This window comes from Gorilla gorilla, chromosome 12 (assembly GCF_029281585.2).
Source record: "Gorilla gorilla gorilla isolate KB3781 chromosome 12, NHGRI_mGorGor1-v2.1_pri, whole genome shotgun sequence".
Classification (NCBI taxonomy): Eukaryota; Metazoa; Chordata; class Mammalia; order Primates; family Hominidae; genus Gorilla; species Gorilla gorilla.
Genome location: NC_073236.2, coordinates 100,027,712 through 100,047,204, shown reverse-complemented (window position 1 = coordinate 100,047,204; position 19,493 = coordinate 100,027,712). Strand labels below are relative to the sequence as shown.

The following is a 19,493-nucleotide window of genomic DNA, read 5'->3' as shown; positions in this document are numbered from 1 at the left end:
ACCCAAGAGCATACTCAAGGAAAGTTCTGGTACATAATAAATAATTTAGCTTCTCCAGTAGTTGGGGCTTGGGAGAGAAAGGGGTAAAAATGTTCAAAGGTCTCACTGTAGAGAGGAGAAGAGAAAAAAGTACTCTAAAGGTCTCATCTTATGACAGGGAAGAGGGGGAAGTTGGGGAAAATTGGAGTGCCTTGGTAAAAACTGTGTCTTGGCAGAGGGAATAGTTGATGTTCTGTTTTAAATTAAGAATAGAGTCATATATATTTAGTTAAGAGAGCTGGGAAAAGGACTGTAATGGAATAGAACAACGAAGTAAAATCTCTAACCACAAAGAGAACAATGAAATGATTAGCAAGTAACTTGGTCGAACTAGCGAAAATAAGAGAAGGAAACAAAGTGTGAGAAGTTATGAACAGAATAAAAACAGGAAGAATATAATCAAGTCTATCTGTCACAACATTTACTGAATTCTCTCACTGAAAGAGAGACCATTTACTGAATTCTCTCACTGAAAGAGAGACCATCAGAGTGGAGTAAAAATAGCTATGTGTTTGTAAAAAATATGTAAAGTTGAAAAAAAAGCAGTGGCAAAGAAATATTAGGCTGATGCAAACAAAAAGGAGTGAAAATATTAGTAAGACAGTGAGACTTAAATTTAAACTTAACCAAGATAAAGAGGACTTAAGTAACAAAAAGGCACACTTCACAATGATGTATTGACAGTCATGAACATGTATATACCAAGCCACACGACAGCTGAATAATTCAACAACTCATAAAAATGCAAAAACTTAAAAAAATACAATATAATGAGATTTCAAAAACTTCTTTCAAAATGGAGCAGTGAAACACACAGTAAGTAAAAATAATGGAGAACATTTCTTCACTAGAAGATAAAGTCATCTTATGTCCATAGAACATTTACAAAAATTGACCAAGATCTTGGTCACAGACAAAAACTTTAAGAATAGGAGGTTTTACAGGCCACATTTTCTAACTGTGACACAAAACATCAGAAATAATGAAATGTAGCTAACTTTTGACTCAGCTTTTTCAAAGCCAAAATACTCTCAGAAGTTCAATAATATATAAAAGCATTACTGCAGCAGTTTGTAAGTACAATGGCAAAAAGAAAAGAAGTTAAAGAAAAAGCGTCAAGAAAAGAAAAAGCAAGTAACATAAATATCCATCAATAAGAGACTGTATAAGTTAATTATGAAAAGAACCTTGCTATTAACAAGAAGGAAAACATTTTTCTTACCTTAATGTCAGCTAGAGATGCCATTGCCCACGCTATTGTAGATCGCAGTCCAGCTGTCTTGATGTAAGCTCTGCTGGCTAGGGAAACCCTACAAAGGAAAGAATCTGATTATATATTATTACACATTGAACAACAAGATATAAAAATGATTTACCTGTCCAAATCTGAGAATCATTTAAACATATTCATCCAACATACACTAAAGTATTCCCTAAGTTAGACAATGTTTCAGTCTTATTACAAAAATTGCTTCTCTAATGGGCACCTTGTCTACCCAGCCAGTGTTGAATTTCAGAAAGGTAAATTTTTAGACAACTGAAATTTACACTCTCATGTATTTAATGTATAAAAATGTAATTACACATGAGGAAAATCTTTCTTATACTTCCCTGTCTTCCCATACAGAGTAGACCTTTTTTTGCTATTTGAAGTCATGAAGGGGAATGTACTATTTTTGATATAAATGTAGTATGGGAAGTAGAACTGAAGGGATGCTAACCCTTAAAATCTGTTTTCTATAAAAAGTCCCTTTTGTAGGTTTGTTTTTTGGTTATTTGCATCTTTCCCAAAAGATGAAATGAAGCATGACATTGCATTGTCTAAAATAATTCACTGGATGATGGGCCAAAGCAGACATCTCCCAAATGAGTTCACTGGTCTCCAAAAAGCATCACTTCACACTTTATCCTCCACCTCATCAATGCCGCTATCACATCAATGTTTCCAGATTTGATAGAAATTTTCAAAATGTCATCTATTATTTCTGTCTTTCTAATGCAATGAGCAAGCAGAATCTCCTTGGAAATTACAACTTTCCAAGCTTTTCTAGTTCACTTCTACAATTTGTTGGTAAGGTATGAACACATGATGTCAAGAATTTGTGCTGGTTTGTTTTGGGGTTGGCTTCTTCCAAAACCAGCAAAAGAGGTCTTCTACGAACATTACGGAAAGCCATGATTTTCTTCAAACCCTCCTTAAAGTTGTTCAACAGAATTCTAGGTATGTGAATATTAAATATTTATTTCTTTCACCATTTTGCTTCTCATCTTTCTTTGACTTTAACTTATCCTGTTTTTTGTATTTATTGCAAGCCTCTTAAAATCTTAGAACTAAATGATATACCCCTTTAAAATAAAACAGTGTAATTGTATACTTGCTATTATAATGAGGAAGTTCTACATGGCAAACCCATGGGAGTTTGGCTTTTTAATAAAGTTTTTTGAAGAAATAACAATTTACATTGTAAACAGTACTGTATACATACATTTGGAATCAGGGATGTAAACTGGCAGGTAGAAACACTATAAAATATTTTGGCCAGTGAATTTTGCTTCTACAGGGTAAGCTTAGCAATTATCTTGCTATAAAACAGTTTGCACTCTAGATACCAAAGTTATAAAACACAGTTTGCATTCTAGATGCCAAAACTATAAAACAGAGTTTGCATTCTAGATACCAAAAAGGGAGACGCAGTATGGGAAACCAGCTTTGTCCATATATATGAAAAAATGCTCTTCTAAGCAGCAGGAATTTATATGGAACTTTTCAAAGTTTCAACAACTATGTATACATTTCTGCTAATAGAAGTTTTTGTGGGACATAATTCTATTAATATTTGACAAAAGTGAATGTTCACATTTTGCTTAAACCTGGGCAAAATTATCTCATTACTTCAACAAAAGGGCCCCATTATATCAGTAAAACAAAATTATTCAGAAGAAGGCACATTCGGAAATAAACTCCTTGAAAATAAAAATAATGCTTTACTTTCAGAGAATCTAGCTAATGTACACGGTTCAAAAATAAATGTGGTTTTTGATCCTCTTCTCTGCATGTGTGCATTTTTTTTTCTCTTGTACATCTTGTACCACCAAGACAAAGACGTCCTAATCTCTATCTCTAGCCTAGACTTGTTACCTGAACCCCAGATCTTTATCTTCAAATATGTGCTTGAACATTTTTATGTGGAAGATAAGTAGTGCAAAGTCAACAGGTATAAACTGAATACACTATCCTGGATTTCATATATTGATACATTTCTTCATTTTCTTGTGCCACATACTATCCATATATTGGGTACCATACTCTACCTCTTCAGTCTACACTTGTCACCTGAACTCTAGATCTGTAACTTCAAATATCTACTTGGACATTTTTCACTGAATACACTGTTTTCTTTCCCTACATTTTGTATCTCAGTGACTAATACCAGTATTTACTAATTGTTCAAATCAGAAATCTGAAATTATTCTAGACTCCTTAACTATTTTTTGATTTCATGGCCTTTTTGTTACCTCCAAGAGTTTAAATCCTCTCCTTCTATTTCTTTCATTTAAAAATATAATTTTCTTGGTAATTTTTTTGAAATCACAAATCTGATCACATCACTCTTCTGCTTCAAATTCTTATTGCTTTAAGGATAACATCCAAGCTGTTTACCATATTTACAAGGCACTTCATGGCTTGTTTCTAATTTTCTACTACTTTCTCTATGTCCCATTTATACTGAAACTACCTGCCATCCCCCATGTAAATCAAACTTCCTTATACATACTTAAACAAGGCACTTCATGGCTTGTTTCTAATTTTCTACCACTTTCTCTATGTCCCAATTACACTGAAACTACCTGCCATCCTCCATGTAAATCAAGCTTCCTTATACCTTGTGCCTTTGCACAGAGATTCCTTGCCTGTAATACCCTTTCCTTCTCTTCTCCATGTGGCATACCCTTTCTTATTGCTTTCAAGTCTCCTCTTAGGGACAATCCTTTATCTTTCTGCTCACAGGTCCGCAATTAGAGTTAGGTTCTCTTTCCTAACTCTAGTCAAGCATTTATCACAGATCTGTGTTAACAATGGATTGAACTGTTTCAAAAATAAAAAAGTTGAAATTTATTCAATGCTTACTGTATCCTAGAAACAGCACGAAAGATTTCCACGTGGGTTATCTCATTTAATCCCAAGGACGAAGCTATAAAGTAGGTACTATTATTTTCCTGATTTTATAGCAAAGAAATATGATAACTTGCCCAAACTTGCAGAGTTATAATAATTTGTGGAGAAGATAGAATTCAAGTCCACAGTTCTTATCTGCTATGCTATACTGTAGTAGGTGATGTGTACAGAGTGGCAACAGCTATATACAGTTAATGCTTCATGGGGCTATTGATATCCAAATGGTTTTTTTCTTTAAAGAAAGTAAAACTCAAATATGAACAATGTCTTTAGGAACTTAGGACAAATTTTTATGTGATCCTCTAACTTCATGGTGCTCTCTACTTTGTTTCATCATTTCGGACTTTCGTCTGTTGTTAGGGTCACCAGGTTGCAGTTTCTGTTATCCACTGTCACTTCTCTTGTCCAGTGCTATCTGTTGTGCAAGTCTTCATGTCTCCCTTTTCAGGTCCCAGTGAATTGTTCTTTTTAGCCAACACTCATCACTGAGACTGCTTCCTTCCTACACTGAGGTAGTCAAACTGACTAAACACAGAGCATCTATTGTAACCTCATTTTCAACTAGTGCTCATTCAAGGTCTCAGTCTTAATTTTCAGATACATATCTTTTATTTGTAAACTTCAAGGTACACTATCAATTATTATTTGAAATGCCATGGCATGACGTCTTGAATGTTTCTAGCAAGCATTAAAATAATTTTAAATAATCAAATACCTTTTAAAAAACATTACTATAAAGTTATATTAGTTAAATAAGGAGCACAAAATTAAGCATTTTTATACATAATAATTTAAAAATGAGTTATTTTATTTGGTGGTAAGAATCTAATTAATATCACACTCAGCACTGCTAGGGGCGAGATACTCTTCCTAAATTTTTTTGTTTTTTTGAGACAGAGTCTCACTCTATCACCCACGCTGGAGTGCAGTGGCATGATTCTGGCTCACGGCCACCTCCGCCTCCTGGGTTCAAGTGATTCTCCTGCCTCAGCCTCCTGAGTAGCTGGGATTACAGGTGCCCGCCACCATACCCAGTTAATTTTTGTATTTTTGGTAGAGACGGGACTTCACCATGTTGGTCAGGCTGGTCTTGAACTTCTGACCTTGGTGATCTGCCCGCCTCGGCCTCCCAAAGTGCTGGGATTACAGGTGTAAGCCACCGCGCCCGGTCCCTAAGTAAATTTTTTAGATACTTAGGCTCACTTTTTGGGGGTCAAAGTATTAAAAAAAATTAACTACTTTATAAATTTAAAAAAATATACATTTTATATTTTGCTTGTTTTGCTAGTGTTTCCTACTTTTGTCTTGGTGATCATCAATAATTATACTTAATATAATTGCTGAAATATGTCCATCTTTTAGTTTTCTCCACCCTTTCTGTCTTTAAAATTGTCACAGAATTTAAAAAAACCATATAGGCAAAACTGTTCAAATTAAAGGCACTAGAGTAGGGCAGCCTAGAAGCCTTTTAGGTATAGGTATAGGGCTGTGAAAACCATTTAATAATAGAACTAGATATAATTTTCAGTATTAATCATGTAATCAGTAGATTACCATGACCAAATATTTCTCAGCTCTAACTGGTCAGTTCAAATCATATCCACTAAGTTCCATGAAAATACTTTATTGTCTTAAGCAAAGAATTCAAATGCTTTGCCTTTAGCCTTCTCTGTTATATCAATGCTTCATTCATGCTGTAAATAAAAAACATAAGTTCTTAATTTAACAATCTGTCTTATGGGACAAACCTGAAGCTTAGAATATCTACCTGAACACAGGAATCCCCACCACAGAGTAAATGTCATTTAGATGTATAAAGATCTGAAAGAACAAACACAGAAGTTAGAATGGAACAAGAAACTTCATTACCAAAGTACTGACAATTTGAAATTTCCATTTTAAACTTACATGATCTATGTTTTAAAAAGAAACTCCAAGGCCTTATTCATCATATCTAGAAAAATGTTCTATAATCTTTTTTTTTCTTAAGCAGAAGGAAACTAAATTTTAAGTACATTTCACAGAAAAATTCTGAGGTCAATTTATTATATAGGAGAGTCATGTTACAAAGAACTCAAAACCAACTTTCTTCCTAGAGATTCTAGGAATTATCATAACTGGACCACACTTTTCAGTATTTTGCGTTAGAGATTTTCTAAATCCACCCTAATTTTAACCTCAAATAGGATGTGAGGCCACACAGGACTATCAGAGGCTGCAAATACTTTCAGGGTAACAGAAAACTTTGTTTAGGCCAAATATATGGCAGCAAGGGTGCTGTTTTCTCTATAGGTAAGTTTCTGTCTTTATTTTCTTTCTTCTGTTAGGCCATGAAGAGTATATAAGTGCCCCACATTATAATTAGTAGCCAACATAAATTTTAAAAGCTAGAATCTTACTTTTGTAGCCTGATAAGGTTTACAGAATATTTTAAATGCTGTTATGAACCTCAAGAATATCTGGTCCCTGATACTCTCACCCCAAGATAACTTTAAATATTAGCAGCTTAATCAGAATTATTCCAATATTGATCAATTTCATCAAGAAAAGACTTACCTGGAGTGATTCCATTTGGTCAATTTAATTACCTGATTAACTGATACATCACAGCTAAACTTCCCAATTTTACATATTATGCATTTTAGCAAAATTATTTATTAGAATTATTTTCTATTGACAATTTATTCTAAAGATATGACATGTTCATATATCAAATGTTATTAAGAACAGCCTCTCCCACTATAAATGTTTTCCTATCAATTTTGCGGAAGGAAATTTGTTGAGATTTGATTCCTCTGTCAATTTTTTAGTCACAAATTTTACTACATGTGATTTTTGTGTTGCCAATTTTGTGTTAATTATTTCTATCCATAATAGCTATTATTAATTGCATTAAATGGCTGATAGGAATTGAATTTGCTATATTTATTTATGAGATAATCTATGAGAAAAACAATTCTGAGACAATGAGATGGACTCAGGGAGATGGGGATGAGAAAGCCAGAGAGTAGCTGATTAAGAATTGGAAAGGGGCAGATAAGAGAATGATACTCATATGTCAAAACATTCTTGGGATCAAAATATTTAGTATGACAAACAATAAAAAATATATACCAGGTATTATTTTTTTAAAGTGACAAGTGTCAGACAAGCGCAAATCTAAAAATAAAACAACACACAATGTTCTGATTTATTTGGCCAGTTATTACTCCATTTAAACCTACATAACAAGTAATAAATAAATTTATGAATTAATGAATCATGAAAATGATTGGTTATATGTCAACTTTATAAGATGGCTTTCAAAAAATAGCAAAGAATATTTTTTGTTTCCCCATACAAATACTTGTTTGTTCCAATTAAAAATACTGTAACCTTATTAATTTTGGAAAATAAAAACATAATCCCATACCCATAACAAAGCCACTATTAACATACTATTGAATTTTGTGTAGGACTTTGTTGTTATCCATTTTTTTAATATTAGCTAAAATTTTTAAAATCACAGATTGTGTGTATTATAGAGACTATAGAGAATATCACTGTAACCTCATAATAAATGTTTTTTTCTTCAACTGTGACCAGACAACTCCATTCCAAAAAATCTTTTTTTGGAGTTTGGATAAGACATTTTCTCAGTGAAAACTGCTAGCAAAACTATCTGTACTATTCTGCTGCTAAAGATAAAATGGACTGTTGGATCCCTGTAGATACACTTTTTATAACTGTAAAATAAAACAGAAAAGTATGATAAGAATACAGGACACTGTCTTTAAAGAATTAGGTTACAAGTATATAAAATAAAACAAATACTCATTACCTCTAATTGTGGATTCCTCAAGTCTGCTTTCCATCCAAAGTGTTTCATAATAGCAATTCCGATTACTTTTCCTACCTCCTGGAAAAGTAACAAGTTAAAGAAAAGAACACTAAAAACGCAAATTTTAAGTTTAAATGTCAGCAAAACTAACAGAGTAGCCTATAAGAAAATCAAGTCAGGCTATCTGATGGTAATTTAGGGTTCTGATATTAAAATTGTACATGAAAGCATTTTCTATTCAAGGCAGTAAGGCTGTATTTTACCTGCCCTAGCCCCCAGTACACCCCATGGCATTAATGTCTACTCATGCATAATCTCTATTCTTGTAATTTTAGGCATATGAAATAACTAGATTATGACCTGATAAATATGATCATTCTGGGTTTCAGGAAATAGATGCAAGCTGAAAGATTAACTATGTCAGCTACTATAAGCCTACGTGTTTAAAAATTATCAGATTAGTATCATTAGACTCACCCTTTAGGGTTTGACTGATTTTAAGGTTGATAAAGTATTCAGACCAATGGCCTTTAACATCACTGAACTTTGTAAGGGCCAACTGATGAGGTCTGGTGATGGCAACAGTTTGTGGTGTTCGCTCTTCTCTACATTGCTGAGACCTCACGTGCATTTGCAGTCTAGGTCCTGGTGACAATCCCATGTACAGGACCTGTGCAGAGTAGCCACTGAATAAGCACAAAGCTGAACTGAAGAGAAACCCCAAAAGCTGAGGACTATGGTATCAGGATTTCCAAATACAAAGGACATCTGTAGATTTAAGGAAATTTTTAGGCAGAAAGTATAAGAAAGTCATTACTTGGAATGGCATACCATTCCTCTTAAACATCTGAGGAAAAATTAAAAGGAAAATGTACTTTTAAAGATATTTAATTCCATAAGAACTAATTGTCTGGGGCTAGTTATTTGTTCTGTGAGAGGTTTGCATCTCATTTTAAATCTAAAGAATAATTAAATCTTTAAAAAATGGGACCCCCAGGCCAGGCACGGTGGCTCCCGCCTGTAATCCCAGCACTTTGGGAGGCCGAGGTGGGTGGATCACTTGAGGTCAGGAGTTCCAGACCAGCCTGACCAATATGGTGAAACCCTGTCTCTACTAAAAATACAAAAATTAGCTGGGTGTGGTGACGCACACCTGTGATTCCCAGCTACTCAGGACGCTGAGGCAAGAGAATCACCTAAACCTGGGAGGTGGAGGTTGCAGTGAGCCAGATCGTGCCAATGCATTCCAGCCTGGGCGACAGACTCCACTTTAGGATGCAAGCATACCTGTGCAGCGAAGGCCTTTCCAATAGTTCCGCTGCAGCGACAAGATACTCTGAAAGTCAAGTCATTCTGATTATGAGTATCAATTGCTTTCTCTATGTCATTCTGAAATTCTTCTTCTTGAAACTTTTCGCTTTTAGTGGTAAAATCTCTTTGCTCCAGAGTTTCTTCTTTTATTTGTTTTTCCAGCTGGCAGTCCCTATTCTCTTCTATCTTTTGCATTTGTTCTATTTTTAATTTCTTTGCAATGATTTCATTTTCTCCCACTTTTCTTTTTAGTTGGTTATCATCTCTCTGAGAAAGTTTTTCCTTTTTTGCATCAAGTTCAAGAAGATTTTTCCAAATTGAAATGGCATTCAACCAACTTCCTGGATCTTCATTTATAAGTCTTTGCATTTCATTAAATATTTTTCCTAAATAAGAAAAATCTTGTTGATCCTCTATTGAAGCTTTAAAGACCATCTATTACAATCATCACCCCCAAACTCAATTACCTTTATTTCCTTGAATTAAGTTTTATTAAATTGCTCCACGAAAAACTTCACTTTCATTTGGAGTTCATATTCCATTTACCATAAGAATATCGTGCAGAATAAAGTTCATTCTTATATTGCATATACAGCATCCATATTGTGTTAAAATTCCTATAGAATTACCATATAATACCCTAGAAAGATTATTTGTGCTATGGTAATATATGTATCTCTTCAATATATACATAGACCTAGAGTGTTTATCAATCTTTGAAATAATGGTGATCTTCCCTATAAAAATTAAGTTTTTATAAGAAAAGAATAAACTGAAAAACTCAGCTCAGAACCAGAGGAGCTGAATCTTGGGCCTGTTACATTTTAGCCCACACCATATTAATAAGTATATTATAATGTGTTTCCATAAAGTAACTCACAACCCATTCATAGCTTAGCATACTGCCAGTATGCTCAGCAAAGTTTAATCTCTTCTTGATGAACCACGGTCATCAAGATGATCCAAAATTACTGTATTTCCTTAAAGATGAATGTGTGTAGAGTACTAGGAGGAATTATATTGATCCCACAGTATAATACTTTGGGATTTGCTTTAAAACAATTTTCTCTGCTTGGTCTTGATTTCTTGCCATTTGCATCTTTCTTAAAATAGTTTATTATAGGCTATAAATACATGATCTCTTACGTAATTCAAATTGAAGTTTACGGCAGCATTTAATCCTGCAGTGTCTGACCACGTTTTGCTGCTTTTATCAAGATCCATATGTTGTTTTAGCAGCATATTTATAAAATTTAGAGAGTGGACAAGAAATCTCTTATGCCCCCTTTACCTCTAATGCTTGATAAGTGGGCATAAGTTTATCGAAAACATTTAAGGTCCTAGAAATATAAATTTTTACTATGCAGTATTTTTCCAATTATATCACACAGTTAAAATTCACAAGGTGATGATTTTCACTGATTTACTATTAAAATAATGCATTTTGGATTAGTTCATGTTTCTAAATCCAAATAAATGCAACTGACCATATATATCTCTAGAGAAGGTACCTGATCATAATTCTCAAAGAAGAAATGTGGCTTAGGACATTAAAATCTCATTAAAAAGGCAGCACGCAGGTTGCAAAGAGAAGAAATATTCTACTACAATCAGGTGATAATATTCAGGAAATACAGAAAAATACATAATTAATGATCCCACACATGTCAATGAATATTAAAGTGTAAAATGGCTACATATTATCAAGCAGAAAATGTTGGAGTACAATGTATCATGTGGGTAAAAGCAACATGCATATGAATATGCCATACCTTTACTTACAGAAGAAATAATAAGTGGAAACTGCTTTTTAATCAGCAAAAATAATCTTTCTGCAGATTTTAATTTCTTCAACATATTCAAATCAGAACAGGTGGTGAAAAAAACCTTTCCTGAAATATATTCAACCTAGAAATAGAAAAACAGCTTTTAATGTAGTCCAGTGTCAGTGTAAAAACCATATTTTTTCCCTTAAGATATAGCATCTAAATTAAAAATAAAAATAACCATTTCTGAAGTATCTACTATTTGTCAGGCTCTGTACTAGGAACACTGAATAAGTATTTTCCTCCTTATCCTTATAACCACCCTCTAAGGTAGATTCGATCACCACCAAAAGTAGACAAAAGAAAGGTATAATGTACTGGACAAATTAGGTGTCTAGCCCAAGATGGATATTTATTGAAGACCTACCTGTAGGCTACCAGGAAGCATAAAACATATATCCTGAATAATAATAGACACACACTGACATACACATTAAAACATAAGATTTATAAGACAATAACTTGAATTAAATCCAGAAGAAAACTAAAAAGTTTTAACATTATAATGCACTGACAAGCTATAAGTACACTAAGTAGCAATGAATATGAAAGGCGACATTACAAAGAGTCTTGGGAAAGAATCCTGTAAGATTTGAGAAGAAGGATTCTAACAAAAAAACAAGGGGCAGATGCGGAAGTGGGAGTGAAAACCTGGCTGAAGTAAACTGTAAGCAACATTTGCTTTATTATGCTGATTGGTAGTGTCAGGTGGATGGATAACGTAGTTTAGGTCAGCTTGACAAATGGTCATGAAATTTTGAGTACCACGAATGGTAATGGTCAACCATTATAGACTTTTGATGAAAACTGTGACAGCACTGAATTAGCTGGCAGAAAAAATTACTCCAGAAGAGGCATAAATGACTGAGTGTAGAATGTGATGCTAGAGGGAGAAGTAGGTTACTAAGGTAGGAATGATGAGATACTTGGCTGCAGAAACTAGATAATGAATAGAAGCAAGACATATGCATCAAACAGAAACAGGTTTTGGAGACAGGATGGATATGTGGCAAGAGAAGGAAAATGAAAAGAGCACTGACTCACAGGAAGCCTAACATGTTGTGACAAATGGTGCTCAATACCAGTGGAATCTTAACTCTTTTAGGGTCAACCCAACCCTCTTAAGTCCAGGATGGATGTGGGCTTTCTTGGAATTCTCTTTTTAGCAGTGGCCAACAATTGAATAACATGGTTCTAAATAATCTCCTAGAACACAGACACCAGGGAATGTGGGGTTTCCTGTGTGTTAAGGCAGCTACCATCCATGGGTACTTGAACTCCAAGGGTTTTTGCTTGTTTTGGATCTGTCAAGACCTAATTAAGCCCTTGGAATGGTAATTTCTGGGGTTGCTACTCCAGGCTGATGAAAGAGAATCTCTCCTGAGGAAGTGCTAGATTGGCGCAGTTAAAACTCAAACAGCTTACAGCAATGCACTGACCAAAACAGATGGAGGAACAGACAATGACATTATGGGAGGAAGCAGGGAATGAAAAGAATGTTTAGGCATCAATATATAAGGGGATAGTGAAGTAACCAAAACCAGAACTTCTGGTTTCTAGAATTTACTTCTTTCTCATTACATAGGTGACATTTTCCCAAAACTAAAGTATATACTTCAAAATGCTTAGAAACTTGAAAACAAAGTTTCAAAAAGTAAATTATCAAAAATTCAGATTTTGTTACCTGACATAAGAATATAGTTGATACTAAAGCCATCATAGAACAATTTAACAGATGAAATACTTTGCTAAGATTCTAAATATTTTGCTAAGAACTAAATATTTTACTGAAAATGTATGATTTTAAGTTTCAAATTCTGTAAACAAGTAAAATGATGCAAACATCTAGACCAGTGACTTTAACCTAAGTAGCCAGTGATCTAGATATTTAGTTACTTATTTGTACAAAGATCCTCTTTTCTTATTCAAACATCAAGGGAAGCATTTTATCCGATGAGCTTTCTCTAACACATACATATATATAAAATACATATTTACATTTAAAAATATGTATATATTTATATTTTAAAAATATACATATTTCCCCCTGGGGCAAGTGGTTTCCAAAAAGAACACGACAATTAAGTTAATTAAGAGGACCCAAAAAGTTTATTTAGAGCATCAAATCATAAGAATAGTATATGTTGGTGCAGTAAAATGCCAAATACATTCTCGAAACCCAAAACTGCAACATTATTCTAAGAATTATACATTCTCAAAACCAAAAGCAGCAACATTATTCTACGAATTATAAGGCCTACATTTCTTTTAGAATAAGCATATTATCAGAAGTACAGCAGGTCCTTGAATAACACTGTTTCGTTCAACATCGTTTCATTATGATAAGAAAAAATACCAATTCCCAGCCAGGGCTACTGTCCGGGTGAACCATGTCTGCATGGGTTTTCTCTGAGTACCCCAGTTTCCTCCGACATCCCAGAGTGTGCCTGTTAGGTAACTGGTATGTTTACGTGGTCCCAGTGCAAGTAAATGTGGGTGTGTGTGAGTGTGCCGGGCAATGGGATGGCATCCTATGCAGGGCTAGTTCCCGCCTTGTGCCCTGAGCTGCCAAGATAGGCTCTGGCCAGTGAAAACCCTGGAATAACTGAACTGGAACAGTTGGATAAATAATTATCTTACTTGTTTTTATCAATCTTTCTTAAATGTATGTATAGATTACATTTATTTCAATGTTTAACATTAGAAGTGTTATTTCAGCGTTTACTATCAGAAGTGTTCTAAATAACCTATTTGTAAGTTTGTGAAATTTTTGTGACCAGAAATATGCTATAGGAACTCTTGTTTATTTCAATTAGCCTATGGTAAAAATGATTTAATTATACATCCTTTTGCTTGAAGTCAGTTTCCAGGAACCTACGGATGACATTAAATGAGGACTTACAGTAGTTTAATAGATTGTAAAATAGTACTAGTACACTGTGAGAATCAAATAATCCTATCTGTGCATGCACTTAAACAGCTCACTCTTTGTGAAGATAGGTATGATATCTTAAAACAGTAGGGAGAATGAATTTTGGTGCTTATGACTTCAAAAACTGCTGAAGCTACTAATTTTCTTTAGTTTATTGCTTATAACTGTTCATATTTAATACAATACTCGGAGACATAAGGCATTTGGAATATTTCATTCTCATGTTTCTTACCTGAAAATTTATTTATATATACAATCTGTTTTTTCTGTCTAGAATGAAATCATAACCAAGTATCTAAAAACAGCTGGTTTTATGTATAACACTCCTGAAGATGAAGTAACAGCCTTTATTAATAACAGCTCTATTATCTGCTAGCATATCTAAACAGCATTTTTCCTTTCTTTTAAAATTCACATATCAAAATTCATGGATTCAAATTTAACACAAAGATTAAAAGTTCAAATCTAGGCTGAATGTGGTAGGTCATGCCTATAATTCCAGTGCTTTGGGAGGCCAAAGCGGGAGGACTGCTTGAGCCCAGGAGTTTGAGATCAGCCTGGACAACATGGTGAGACCCTGTTGGTACAAAAAGTAAATGAGCTGGGCACAGTGGCATATGCCTGTAGTCCAAGAGGCTACTCAGAAGGGTAAGGTGGGAGGATTGCTTGAGCCAGGGAAATCAAGGTTGCAGTGATCTGTGATCACGCCACTGTTCCCTAGCCTGAGTGACAGAGCCTGATCCTGTCACAATTTTTTTAAAAAGTTTAAATCTATGCAAAAACAGATCATGATATAGGGAGGTGCCAAAGGTCTCCTAATTCTACAGATCCCATTTAGTTACAGAATTAATTTGAAAGTGCTACATGATGGGTTAAGGTGTTGTTTGAGTTTGTTTTCGTTTATTTTAGAGGAATGAATTCAAAAATATGTTTCACTTAATTTGTAAAAAGGGCATTCAGCTGGGCATGGTGGCTCATGCCTGTAATCCCAGCACTTTGAGAGGCCAAGGCGGGTGGATCACTTGAAGTCAGGAGTTCAAGACCAGCCTGGCCAATATGTTTAGCAGAAACCCTGTCTCTACTATAGATACAAAAATTAGCTGGGCACCTGTAATCCCAGCTACTTGGGAGGCTGAGGCAGGAGAATCGCTTGAACCCAGGAGGCGGAGGTTGCAGTGAGCCAAGATTGCGCCACTGCACTCCAGCCTGGGCGACAGAGTAAGACTATGTCAAAAAAAAAAAAAAAAAAAAAAAAAAGAGGCATTCAATCTAAAGGGAATGCAGAAAATCTTTAAGGCAACCTTATGCAATTATTCCATTAAATGAAAATAACTATGGAATAACTTGACTTCATGCTTAATTCTACCCTATTACCCTCAATTGTGATGCCACCATTTAAAAACAAAAATTTATGTGGCCTATTCAGGACCTGTGTTAATAGTGTTTGATATGTGAGTTTATAAAGATCAATGAATCAACTGACAGGACTCTTCTGGTGAACTGACATTAGAGATATCTCTACAACATTCAATTTTATCTTGAAATAACTGTTCCTACTACTAGTCTTACAATAAATAGCAGTACTTAATAATACATTAAACATCATTATAAAGTAAAGCTTAATTTTTCTCAATATATTACTTTCTTCAAAGTAGTCTAAGTGATATGTGTTTGTAGATATGTAAATTAAATATTTAACATCATCCAGGGACTTATGAAGAAATTTGCCATACAACCAGAGGGGAGAAAAAACATCAAACCTGAATCTGACCAAGTTCTAGATACAACTTACAGAATTCCAACTTACAGGAAATACAGAGGATAGAGGAACATGTTAAACTACACCATGGAGACTCAGTATACTATTTTTTTTTTTTTTTTTTTTTTTTTGAGATGGAGTCTCACTCTGTCACCCAGGCTGGAGTGCAGTGGTGCGATCTTGGCTCACTCCAACCTCCGCCTCCAAGGTTCAAGCAATTCTCGTGCCTCAGCCTCCTGAATAGCAGGGACTACAGGTGTACGCCACCACACCTGGATTTTTGTATTTTTAGTAGAGACGGGGTTTCACCACGTTGTCCAGGCTGCTCTCGAACTCCTGACCTCAGGTAATCCGCCCACCTTGGCTTCCCAAAGTGCTGGGATTACAGGCATGAGCCACTATACCAGGCTGGATTTGGCATACTATTTTGTTTACTTTTGCATATTTTTGAAATTCTCCATGATAAAAAGCTAAAAAGAATACACAGGAAATTTTCCACTGCAAACTGTGTGATGGGAGTTATCTGAGAGGGGAGCATGTTTTCATGTTAAAATAGTAGCACCTGGGCTTATCAGCCACCCTACTAAAAGAAAACCTTTTGGGGCTGGCACCCAGAAATACTCATTTTCAACAAGCTTCCTCAGTGATTCTTATGTTCACGAAAATTGCAAAAACACATTAAAATGATTACTTTCTTAAACAATCATTCTTGAATTAATCTGTTTTGTAAATTTACATTTTAGAGTGTTAATTTCCTTGATGCGATCCAAAGTTTCTAACACTCTCTTATCATTGAAAGAATGTTTTAAGTATTCCTGTACAACTCATTGTATGGGAACTAAAATTGAGCACCAACTATTTGTTCGGCACCATGCTACCTGTGCTATCTTTATTTCAGGGACTGCAGTAATCCTTTAAAGTAGCTATCATCTCTATTTTACATCCAAGAAAATTGAGGCTCAGAAATTTGAGTAATTTGCCCAAAGTTACAAATCCACTAAAGGAATATATAAGATCTGCACACAGGTCTTTTGATTCTAAAGACCATACATACTCTACCATGGTGTTACAGAAATAAACTACATCCAATGTTCCAGGGAAGATTCCCACGGTAATTTAGCCTAGTGGTAAAGCACATGGGCTTTAAAGCTAGAGAGACTCAGAGACAAGTCCCAATTTTCTCTTTTTTTGGTAAAATATGGAGGTAAAAGTCTATCACATAGGAGTCTTTCGAGGATTAAATCATAACATGCACATAACTTGTCTAACATTTTAAGTGTTTAATAAATGTTAGTTGTCATCACTGTTATTTCAGGATTGCCTTAACTTTGAGAGTTCACTTTGTATCAGAGCAACTGGGGTGGAATTTCAGAGATTATTTGTTCAGATCCCATTTCCAGACCTATCTATCTTTCAAACATACAAGAGCAGAATATGGAAATTCCCAAATCTACTGGCATTTAATTACTCTCACTGTCAAAAAGTTTTCCCTGTATTTAATTGAATTTTCTTCCTGGTAATAAAGTTTTCCCCATTTCATTTGTCTTTAGAGAAGATGGAGAACAAGCAGAGAGTCTTTCCTTTTTCTAATAATCCTACATATTAATTGGGCCAAGCTATCTCTCTCTTTCATACCAAGCACTCTAAGTTAGCATTTAAAAAAACAAGCCAGCGCACCCCTATGTCATGGTCATAGAGTGGGCCTGGTTTGAACATGATTATATACTCATTCTTGATTTCCCAGCTCGGGTGTGAATCCCATCTTTGCGATCTTCTAGTTGCATGACTGGAATAAATTCTTGGACTTACCTGTGCTTCATTTTTCTCATCTGTTAAATGTGGAACACCTACCTTATAGGGCTGTTGTGAAAAGTACGCAAATAAATATAGGGTAAAGATCTAAGAACATGTGCCTGACATATATTAAATGTTCAATAAATGTCAGTAGTTATTATATATTGATGCTTTTTAAGATTAGCTACATTCAATACTCTATTAAATTTTGTGACCCAAAACACAAGTGGCAGGTAGTCTAATAAAACTGACATAATTCTTCATGACTCCAACCTTTCACTGCAGAAACTCCTTTTGTGGGCTTCCCACACTGTAGGAGCTGCCAGGATGGAGGGGTTAATTTCATTTAGCAAGCTCTCCTTTTCCAAGAGTACATCACTCACAGTGTCCCATACACCCCATCAAGATACCTTTTCTATTATACCTTCATCCCCTACTTTCAAGAAACCAGTTTTCAACATTCTAAAACCTAAACCGATGCTTAAAACCTTGTTCATTTCATAGAAATCAATAACAGATAACTATGAGGCCTGCAAGAGTATATTATTTTTCTGGCTGCTATTTACTGCGTGTTTAAAGTGTACTTTGCATACGCTATATGATTTAATTCTCACAACAATCCTATGTAGTAAAATACAATCACTGTCAAGAAACTAACAAAAAGTCAGGTAACTGAACTTGGAGATTATGTTTGCATTTAAAGAGCGAAGGGTTCTAACTCTGACAGGCCAGATTCTAATTACAGGCACTACTTACTACTTTAAAGAATCCAGGAAATAACTTGCCTCAACACCTCTCTTAAAAACTTGAGCCCTGAGAAGTGAGGAACTGGATTTGCTATGCAAGGAAAGAAAGGAATGGTGGCTTCTCTCGGCCGGAGCGGAAGCGCCTGCCAGTCAACCTCGGGGGGCGGCGACCGTCGCGTGGAACAGAGAGGGGCGCCAGCGTCGCTTTCCCGCGTCCACGACTGGGGTGGGCAACAGGGCAGGGACAGGGCCGCCCACCTCCCCAGGCGCGCAGCGAGGCCAACTCACCTGCGTGGCCGCCAGCCGCGCCCGCACCTCCCGCATCAGGAACGGCTCCAGGCCGCGACCCGCAGTGCAGAAGAATCGGGCGCCAGCCTCAGGCCCGGACCCTGGCTCTCCACGCGCCTCCGACATGGCGGCTCAGGCGCGCCCCCGCGGCTTCGGGTCACGTGGCCTCGGGCGCGCGCGGCTCGCTCCTGGAGGCGGCGCGCAGGGGCGTGTGATGCCAAAGGGGAGAGGGAGAGGGGGAGGGGGAGGGTGGGGGGAGGGAGAGCCCGGGAGGGTCGCATCAGCCCTCTGTGGCCCCTATGGGTCTTCCTGGTTGACCATCTGTCCCCTCCTTGATTAGGCACCAGAATGGGTTAGAATCGCAGGTGGAAGGGTTAGAATTGATAATTCAGTCCAGTTGTCTTATTTTGTAGATTGAGGAAATTAATGCCCAGAGAGGTCAAGAGACAGCGAGTTAGCAGCACAGCTGAGGCTGGAGCCTAGATTTCTCCTTATCTAACATAATGCCTTTTCCTCCATTCCTCCCAACTCCATCCTCTTCCTGTCCTTCATTCGTCTCCTCTACTCTTCTCATAGAAGGAGCCCTGGTCTGTTTTCACAAAGAATCGGGCCAAACGTTGGAATCTCCAGGACGGAGAGCAGAAGTTCCTGTTCTCTAACAAATGTCTGCGTTCTGAAACAGCTCATATTTCTTGCACTACTTATTTAACCATCCAGCCATAGATGAATGAATGTGCCATCTAGTTTTGGGCACCTGATTTGAATGGTTCTCCTAACAGTATTTGAAGGCATTTTTCTAAA

At 35.9% G+C, this 19,493-nt stretch overlaps 1 protein-coding gene across 4 annotated transcripts in view; it reads right to left on the bottom strand.

Annotated features, from left to right (window-relative positions):
• THUMPD2 (THUMP domain 2 tRNA and snRNA guanosine methyltransferase) overlaps positions 1-18,882 on the bottom strand; it is a 42,398-nt gene extending 23,516 nt beyond the window's left edge. The window contains exons 1-6 of one of the 4 annotated variants that reach the window (XM_019021601.4): positions 18,693-18,882; positions 11,120-11,255; positions 9,324-9,733; positions 8,037-8,114; positions 5,985-6,037; positions 1,262-1,349 (exon numbers count right to left, since the gene is read on the bottom strand). In XM_019021601.4, coding sequence (XP_018877146.4) covers positions 1,262-1,349; positions 5,985-6,037; positions 8,037-8,114; positions 9,324-9,733; positions 11,120-11,255; positions 18,693-18,818 — 891 coding nt within the window. In that variant the 5' untranslated portion in view covers positions 18,819-18,882. Of the gene's footprint in view, positions 1-1,261; positions 1,350-5,984; positions 6,038-8,036; positions 8,115-8,513; positions 8,617-9,323; positions 9,734-11,119; positions 11,258-18,692 lie in introns of those variants that run through there. The other 3 variants (XM_019021604.4, XM_055378837.2, XM_055378839.2) reach the window with 3 other exon arrangements.
• Positions 18,883-19,493: the final 611 nt, after the last annotated feature.